Genomic DNA, 9000 nt, shown 5'->3' on the forward strand with positions numbered 1-9000 from the left:
GCAAAGTACAGGGTGGTAGAATTGAAAATTTTTACTTCAGTTACTGTTCATAGTTTTAAAGGGCAATTTTACTTTGCGCAAACCCAGTTTTCACCCGTTTTGTCTCAGGCTTTGGCATCAAAAGCTTCCTAGATGTAGTCCTGTGAGCTGCGTTTCAATTTCAATTAGTAATTTCAAATTACTAATTCGGCCAAAGGGCCAAGGATTTCCTTGCGCTTATCAAGCCCGGGGCCAGAGGCCGCTGGTTTAGACCTGAGCGGATAACTCAGGTCCTATCACTGCCTGGACAAGTCTAGCTACGTCAGCCCTCATTTCTATTCTTTTTCTTGCAGCCCAACGAACAGCAAAGGTACTCTGTCTTGCCCAAACCCCGTCCGTCTCTCGGTAAAACCACACGCCGTCCACTCTCCCAGAGTTTATCCTCCTGGACTGCTCCGGCCCCTCGGTGGCACAGGCACCCAGAACCAACGAGTCGGGGGCGGGGGCGGGGGGGTTGGGGGCGGGGAAAGGGACGGGGTCAGCCTGGGCAGCCAATCAGAGCCCGGCCCGAGCCCAGCCAATGGGGGCGGGCAAGTTGGGGCTTAGCCAATCGGGTCCGACGAGGAAGGCTGGAGTCCGTGTTTGCAGGTCTCGCTTGGCCCTTTGGGTGACGCTGAGTGGGAGCCGCGCGGGGTCCGACCGGGGATCTCTGTCTCTCCGTCGTTCCTCTGGAAATCCAGTGTGCATCGTTCTGGAGGCCATGGCGCGGCAGTGGGGGCCCTCCATGAGGGCGGCCGAGAAAGCGGGTTGCGTGGTGAGCGCCTCCCGGGCTGGGCAGGCCGAGGCGGACTCGTGGAGCTGCAGCGGAGTGATCCTGAGCCGCGGCCCGGACCTGGTGCTGTGCCACGGGGGCATCTTCACCCCCTTCCTGCGGGCCGGGAGCGCGGCCTTGACCGCGGCCGGCGCCTCCTTCCTGCCCAGCGACAGTTGCGATGACGACCTGCGCCTGCACGTGCAGTGGGGTCCGGCAGCCGCGAGCCCCGCAGGCCGCGCGGAGAGGGGCCGTCCCGGCTTGTGCACGCCCCAATGCGCCGGCCCGGAGCCCGACCCGCCGGCCCGACCCCGCGGGCGGCTCATACAGCCCCCGCGGCCCGCCGAGCTGCTACTGCTGCTGAGCTGCCCGGCCTTCCGAGCCCACTTCGCGCGCCTCTTCGGGGGCGAGGCGGCCGAGCAGTGGCGCTTCGCGAACGCGGCGCCGGACGACGAGGTGTCGGAGGAGGAGGAGGAGGACCAGCTGAGAGCGCTGGGATGGTTCGCGCTGCTGCGCGTGCGGCCCGAGCCGGAGGAAGAGGAGGAGGCGGCGGCGGCGGAGGAGAGCGGGCCGGCCGTGGCCGTGGCGCCTCTCGGGGCCGTGCCCAAGGGCGCGCCGCTGCTGGCCTGCGGCTCCCCGTTCGGGGCCTTCTGCCCGGACATCTTCCTCAACACGCTCAGCCGCGGCGTGCTCAGCAACGCCACCGGCCCGCTGCTGCTCACCGACGCGCGCTGCCTGCCGGGCACCGAGGGCGGCGGCGTGTTCGCGGCACAGCCCGCGGGGACGCTCGTGGCGCTGGTGGCCGCGCCCCTCTGCTGGAAAGCCCGCGAGTGGGTGGGCCTCACGCTGCTCTGCGCTGCCGCCCCTCTCCTGCGCGCCGCCCGAGCCGCACTCGGCCGCTTGGGTCCAGGTCCCCGCGCCCTGGCCGCCCTCCTGCCGCAGGAGATGGGCGCGCCGTGGGGTCTGCCTCTCCGAGACCCCGGCCCCCCGTGGGCGGCTGCGGCCGTGCTGGTGGAGTGCGGCACCGTCTGGGGCTCCGGAGTGGCCGTGGCGCCCCGCCTCGTGGTGACCTGCCGACATGTGGCCCCTCGGGAGGCGTCCAGGGTCCTGGTGCGCGCCACGCCCCCTAAGTAAGGCCCGCAAAGTTGCCCCAACTCTGCCCGCCCCGGGGGTCTCGGATCGTAACTCTGAGGATAATGGAGGCCTTCTGGCGTCATGCTGATGCTTTGACGGCGTAGCGCGGGCAGAGACCTGAGGCCCTGCCCTCATCCTCGGCGTTCACAACCTTAATGTAGGGCGTTCGGGGCCTCCTTCTTGGCAGGGGGTGAGCGGGGCTTGAGCAAAAAAAAATGTCAGGCAGCTCTGGATTGGGGGGGCAGGGCGGAGTCTCAGTATCCCTGGCTGGGAGGGCGTCTCTGAGCACCCTCTCCCAGCTTGAATTCCTTCTGAACTCTGCTGTCTCATAGCTTTGCTCCCACACACCACTAGGCTCCTTGGATGGTGACTTCCCCACCCTGTTCTGTCTCCCCTGAGAGGGGTGGTGAGGTCTCAGAGGCCCAGAATGCTGCCTTCCTGGGGTCAGGAGAGGAGCCTCTTAATCTTACTTGATCGCTATCTTAGATCTTAAGCAGAACTTCCCATCCCGGTAAAAATTACATGTGTGGAGTTACACCTAGTTAGAATGTGGGATTGGGGCGGAGCCCACAGTTGCACTGGAACAATCTTTGGATGATCCTGGCAGCCAGGTTTGGACTTCAGTCACTTCCATCTCTGCAGGGAAAGGGCCCTTGGCCGCCTTTCCTATCTTTTGCCTGGTAGCAGGGACAGCAGCCTTAGCTTCCTGGCTTAGTTTCTAGGATGCGGTCTGTTTCTGGGACTTCCCAGGTGCCAGACTTAGGCAAGAGCAGAGCACTATTGCATCTTTTTGTTAATGCCTGAGGTTCTGTACCCGGCTTAGCCCAGCCTTGCAGCCCAGGCCTTTCCAAATCCCTCTACTGAATTTCCAGGGTTAACCCCTCCCCTCAACCCCCGGCAGCCGGCAGGACAGCCATGGCGCTATAAGGAAGAGGGTAATGAGGATTTCCAGCAGGAGTGGTGTCCACTCCGCCTCCCATGACAACACACACACTTGTTTCTGGGGAGCCCATGGGGTCTGCTGGAAGCTTTTACTGCAGTGTAGGACGGGGGCCCCTCTGTGATCCCGGGCAAGCCAGTCTATGCTGCCTCTCCCTGAGTTGACTTGTAAAGTCTTGGAACACAGTCTGGGACACACTGAGAGCGGAGATGTGCTAGGGTGTATGTATGTATGTAAACAGGGACACAGCATTGAAATCCTGCGCCTGCCCCACCAACTGGCAGAATTATTTTCCTGCAATGAGACCGTGAAGGAAAACACTGGGAATGTGTGCCCTGGCTTCTGCCACTTAACTGTGTGACCGTGAGGAAGTTACTCAACCTCTCTGGGCCTCAGATGTGCCATTTCAAATGGCGGTAACACCAGCGCCTGGTTCTTAGGGCTTCGATGGGAACTAAATGAATTGGGGTGCACAGAGCATTAACACCTGAGCTGGCCCACAGCGCTGTCCAGGTGTCAGGACTTAGGAATATGGTGAGACGCAGGGAGCTTACATAGAAGTGTGAAGCTTATGTTTGGAAGTATCCCAGGATGGCCGAGGGGTGTGCCCAGAGATGCCTGCCTGGCACATGTCAGGGCTGACGCCAGACCCGTTAACCCCCAAGTCCATGACTTCCCCTTGCTTCCTCCCAGCGCTGAAGGGTCAGAAAGCTAGCACTCACTTTGTTTCCCTTGCTCCTAGGAGTGCCACAATCTGGGGACATGTGGTGTTTGCCACCCAGGAGACCTGTCCCTATGACATAGCACTAGTGAGCCTGGAGGAGGACCTACACGATGTACCCCTGCCGGTACTGGCTGAGCATTTCCAAGAAGGTAAAGGACAGGGTGCCCTATGGTCTGTGGCGGACCTCAGGAAGCAAAGTGCTGGGCACTCGAACCCTCTAGATCGGGGGCCCGGTTCCCTAGGCGGGCTCCCGGCCTTGCCCCTGACAGAATGATGACAGTGGCATGAGTCTGGGATGAAGTCAGCCTGCCTTGAGCACTCTGGCTGGGTTGCTCTTGGAGGTTTCCCTGCTTGTGCCCAGCATGCGTCAGGTCCTAGGCACGGTGGGGGTGTGTGTGTTGGGGGCGGGTGGTGGGGTCCCCATGAAAGGTAAGGCACACCTTTTTTTTCCCCCTGAGGCCCTGCAGCGGTGTCCTGTGGAGGGGCTGAGCTTGGGGGCTCTTATAACATCATAGGCCTGCCAGAGCGCTGTTCTGCTTTTGAGGCCCCAGTGGCGTGGCACACTGCCTCGGGAGTGCCTGAGGTCTCCAAGTGGGCATCTCCTCTGCCACTTGCTAACCCTGTGTCCTTGGACAGGCAACTCCTTATTCTCTGCCTCAGTTTCCACATCTGGAAAATGGGGATAATGTTCCCTGCTTCTGGGCACTGTGAGGTGTGGGTGAGACGTTGCCTGTAAAGCAATTAGCTGCGTTTGCCATGCACGAGCACTTGGTAAAGGAAGTTACTCGCAGGTTCATGGTCATCGTCATGACCATCTTTTTTTTTTCAGTTGATCTTAGCCAAAAGGCCGAGAAGCGATGACCACTTTTTTTTTTTTTTTTTTTTTTAACCAAGGGACTTCTTAGGAGGAGATGGGTATTAATGTCACAAACATTTACTTATTTATTTTTTTAGGGTTTTATTTATCTGTTTGTCAGAGAGAGAGATCACAAGCAGGGAGAGTGGCAGGGAGAAGGAGAAACAGGCTCCCCATGGAGCAGGGAGCCTGATGAAGGGCTTGATCCCACGACCCCGGGATCATGACCTGAGCTGAAGGCAGATGCTTCACCCACACAAGCATTTATTGAGCACAGGGCTGGGTACCAGGGACCCTGAAAAGCAGCTCCCCGGTCCAGCAGGGACATGAGGGCCACAGAACAGCCTGATGTCAGGAACAAGTGGTGAGCAGGTGCGGAGAGCTCAGTGGATGTCCTGGCTTCTTCCCATAGGGACTTGGGGCCGACTCCCTGGAGGCGGGAGTATCTGAGCAGCAGGGCAGGTTTGGGACTTTGGAGAGGGCAGGGAGCAGAGGCGACTCCCTGCCTTCGCCCTCCTTTCTCCCCGGGCAGGAGAAGCTGTCAGTGTGGTGGGCTTCGGCATCTTCGGCCACGCTTGTGGGCCCTCGGTGACCTCAGGCATCCTGTCCGCTGTGGTGCGGGTGGACGGCAGACCAGTGATGCTCCAGACCACCTGTGCCGTGCATGGCGGCTCCAGCGGGGGACCCCTCTTCTCCACCCGCACAGGAGACCTCCTGGGTAAGCAGCCCCTTTGCCCTCTCCCAGCCTTGTCCTTCCTGGAGTCTCAGTGCCATCTAGTGAGTGCTGGGCATCCTGCCCCGGGAGCCACCCTTGGCCTGGGACGTTGGTGGGCCTGAGGCCCAAGAGGTAGTGAGCCAAAGTTGCCAGGCGCTTGTGCGCTTGAGGGCGGAGAGGGACAGAGGCTGAGCAGGGAGGGAAGAGATCTGAGTACCGGTTCCTTCTCTGCCACTAAGCCACCCTGTCACCTCAGATAAGTCCCACACCTCGTTGGATCTGTGACACTCAGGAATTGGATTAGTCCAAGAGTCACAGTTCAAGTGAATGAGTACGGGAGTGAAGACAGCAGGGAATGGAACGTCAGGGGTGACGCAGGGGTGAACGGAACCCCACTCTAGCACCCCACGGCCTCCTGACACAGGACTGTGGGGTTAATATGGCCCAATTCTGCAGCTATTCGCTAGCAACTGTGACCTTTTTTCTTTTTTTAATATGTGGTTGTTAAATCTTTCCATTTTAAAATTTTGGTAATAAAAAACAAAATAATCCATCCATTAAAAATAAAAAAAGCCAACTCTGAGCACATGTGGACCCCTCCACCTGCACGCCGGCACCAGGACCCCTGCGGTGCTTCCCCTTCCCTTACTTCTGAGGTCATGAGGAACCTCGCCCTGTGCTAGCTAGCGGGAGTGGAATCTCTTGCTTCTTCAGCTGTGGAACACATAGTACTGGTGGAATCCCTACCTCACAGCCCCGCGAGAAACAGATTAACCAGTTAGAGCACAGTGTTGAAGTGCGGATGGTTCTTTTTGTCTTGAGCCTTTATGTGTCCCAGCGAAACACTTTTTCCCCCAAGTTTCGTAGGCACTTGCCCACAGTCTGTTGCCCACTGTAGAGCAGCCTGCAGACAGCATCTTAGCCAAGTGATGGAAGTTAGCTAGCATCACAGACGTGCCGACAGACATCCTCCATCTCCCAGTGGGTCGCCCGGAGAAGGGCGCGGGATGGTATTCCCAAGCACGTCAGACCTCATACTTACCGTGAGGAAACACTGGGTGACCCCAGTGTGAGGGACCTTCTGTGGAACAGTTGACCCGTGCTCCTCTAAGCGTCTAGGCCACCAACAGTGGGGAAAGACTGGAACTGATGCAGATCAGAGAAGACTCTAGAGACAGGAGCCAGAGGCTGCCGGGGAACTGGATTGCATCCGGGAGCAGAGAAAGCTCTCATGGAATCACTGGCGACATCTGAACGTGTCTTGTATTTCAGTCATGACCATTGCTCCAAGGTGACTTTCCTAGTTCTGAGGACCGTTTTTGCAGTGACCTGAGAAGCTGGGTGAGGGGCAGGCAGGGACTGTACTATTCTGGCAAGGCTCCAGGCTGGGGATGGGCCTCAGCTCCCATTCATATGTCCATCCGTCTGTCCCGCGGCTCACACCCCCTTTCCTCTTTGACCCTTCCACAGGCATTGTAGCCAGCAACACCAGGGACAATAACACAGGGGCCACCTATCCTCACCTGAACTTCAGCATTCCCGTCTCGGTGCTGCAGCCGGCCCTGTGGTGGTACAGGCAGACGGGGGACCTGGACGGCCTCCGCCAGCTGGACGGTGCTACGGAGCCCGTGAAGGTGGTGTGGCGGCTACAGCGGCCCCTGACCGAGGCCCCGCGGAGCAAGCTGTGAGGCAGCGTCAGGCCTCTGGAGAGAAGAGCCCCTGTTTTACACCACAGCGAGGAGCAGCCTTGGGATGCGAACAGGGCGCACCCTCCCAACCTTGTTCAGCTCTGGAATTGGGACCAGACCCCATGGGTCTCCAACCTGGCAGCCTTTTTCGGGGTGCCCCTTTGAGCCCTCACCTCAGTCTGCCCACCGGCACTAGACTTAGCTGTGTTATTTCTCCTTCTGGGGAGCCCCGTGCGGGCACATAACAGCCCTGGTCCTGAGAGACGGAGGCCAGCGAAGGGCAGGGCCAGCCCCGGCTTTGCATCTGTTCCCTGTCTCCTGATGGCTGCTGGCCGCCAGAGCAGTGGTGTTACTTAGAAACCCTTGGCAGAGAGGCCGGCCCTGACTGTCTTTCTGGATCTGCTGCATCCCTAGGTGGAGTCCCTGAAGGTTAGGATTCGTGGGTCTTCGTAAGTCGGGTGTCGCTGACCTCCAGCGGCACTCCACCACAGTGCCTTTACTTTCCCGCCCATAAAATGGGCCTCAGGGATCTCATGGGGGTAGAATGTGTCTCTCTGAGGGTTGGGAATAAAGAGGATGTCTAGGAGAAACTCTGCTTCTATATATCAGGTTCTTTTTTCTTCTTCGTTGTTGCAAAAGTTGAATTGGGAAGAGGAAACCACCAGGCACAGAAATACACCTTTTCTGTCCTGCTTTCTTGGCGGGGCTGTGAGCTCGGGGGATACTCTCATGCCAGATGGGCCTGGCCTCAGGCCATGGTGCCAGGCAGCGCTGTTCGGGGCTCGCAGCCCCCGGAAGGTGGCGGTCTTGGCTGGGCAGTAAGGGCTCCCAGAGCAGCCAGGATGCATCCAGGCCTGTACTAGGCCCTGAGGGTGGGTTGGGAAGTTCAAATTATGAAGGAGACCATGGCAGCCCCCAGGAGCTAAGACCAGCCTTCCAAGTCAAGAACATGTACTGCATATCCAGGGTCCTGCACGTGTCCCCCCTCAAGAAATGACTGAGGTCATTGACAGGTTGAATGCCATTGTGTGGGTGGTGACTGTGGGACTAATTCTAAGCCAAGAGAATCGCTGGGAATATTTCGTTTCCAGCATCTGCCTGTTGCGTGCCAACTGGACAACGAAAACTCCTGTGATGGTGGTTCTCCTCTTCACAGCTTCAGAATGGTCCAGAAGCCAAAGTTAGCTTGAGAGTAACCCCATAGTAAAGTAGTGGCAGCAGGGGATGAGGGCTGGGGGCTGACTTAGCTGGGGGTGGGAGGGGAACATTCCTTCCAGTGGGTATCAAGGAGCTTGGCATTCTGGGGAGACTGGTGTGTCAGCCCATGAGTGCGATGGGCTGTGTCCTAGGGCCTTAGGGAGAGGGGATCAGGTAAGTTCTCCTCAAGGTGTCTTAGGAGCTGAAGGCTGCGAGGAGAGTAGGTCTTCACGTGATGGCCTGGACACAGGCAGGGTGTTCCAGTTGGAGAGCAGCAGGAGCTGGGACAAGGAAGTGTGAGCCGTGTGTGTTCTGGGCAGTGCTAAGTGGAGGGGAATTGGAAAGGAGCAGGATGGTGGGCTGGGGAACCAGCTCCACGGGGCCAGGTCGGGGAGAAGATGGGTGAAGTAGGACGGGTGGGCATGGAGGAGACCAAGTGATGGGACAGGAGCCAGGACAAAGCCGAGAGAGAAAGGGAAGATGCGCCTGCATTTCTGATGAGGACAGTAATACAGCTGATGAATTTGGGGGCAAGATGTTTCCTCGGGGTGTGTGGGACCTCAAGTGGAGAAGTACAGTGGGCTGTTGAGTAAGTAGATGAGTCGGGATAAAGCAGGACCCCCCCCTCCCCCAGCTCAGCGGCTTCAGACAATAGAAGTTTATGTGGGGTCAATAGTAGCAGACCGGACCAGCCAGGAAGGGAAGGGGCTCTGGTGCAGGGGTGGTCAAGGGACTGAGGCTCCTTCCCTCTGGTCCTGCAGAGTCCTCTGCCATGTCCTCTCCAACTGGCGAGTGGAGGGGAAAGAGACAGATCTAGTCCTGCTTTTTCTTCTACTTTTTTTTTTTTTTTTTTAAGATTTTGGGGTCCCTGGGTGGCTCAGTGGGTTAAAGCCTCTACCTTCGGCTTGGGTCATGATCCCAGGGTCCTGGGATTGAGCCCCACATCGGGCTCTCTA

The 9000-nt window shown here is 58.4% G+C and overlaps 1 protein-coding gene across 1 annotated transcript; it reads left to right on the forward strand.

Annotated features, from left to right (window-relative positions):
* Positions 1 to 591: 591 nt before the first annotated feature.
* Positions 592 to 7437, forward strand: TYSND1 (trypsin like peroxisomal matrix peptidase 1). The gene is made up of 4 exons (XM_059170041.1): positions 592 to 1920; positions 3607 to 3737; positions 4977 to 5162; positions 6630 to 7437. Exons 1-4 carry the CDS (start codon positions 740 to 742, stop codon positions 6845 to 6847), a joined length of 1716 nt encoding a protein of 571 aa, XP_059026024.1. The 5' UTR covers positions 592 to 739; the 3' UTR covers positions 6848 to 7437.
* The last annotated feature ends 1563 nt before the right edge of the window (positions 7438 to 9000 follow it).

This window comes from Mustela lutreola, chromosome 4 (genome assembly GCF_030435805.1).
Source record: "Mustela lutreola isolate mMusLut2 chromosome 4, mMusLut2.pri, whole genome shotgun sequence".
Taxonomy (NCBI): Eukaryota; Metazoa; Chordata; class Mammalia; order Carnivora; family Mustelidae; genus Mustela; species Mustela lutreola.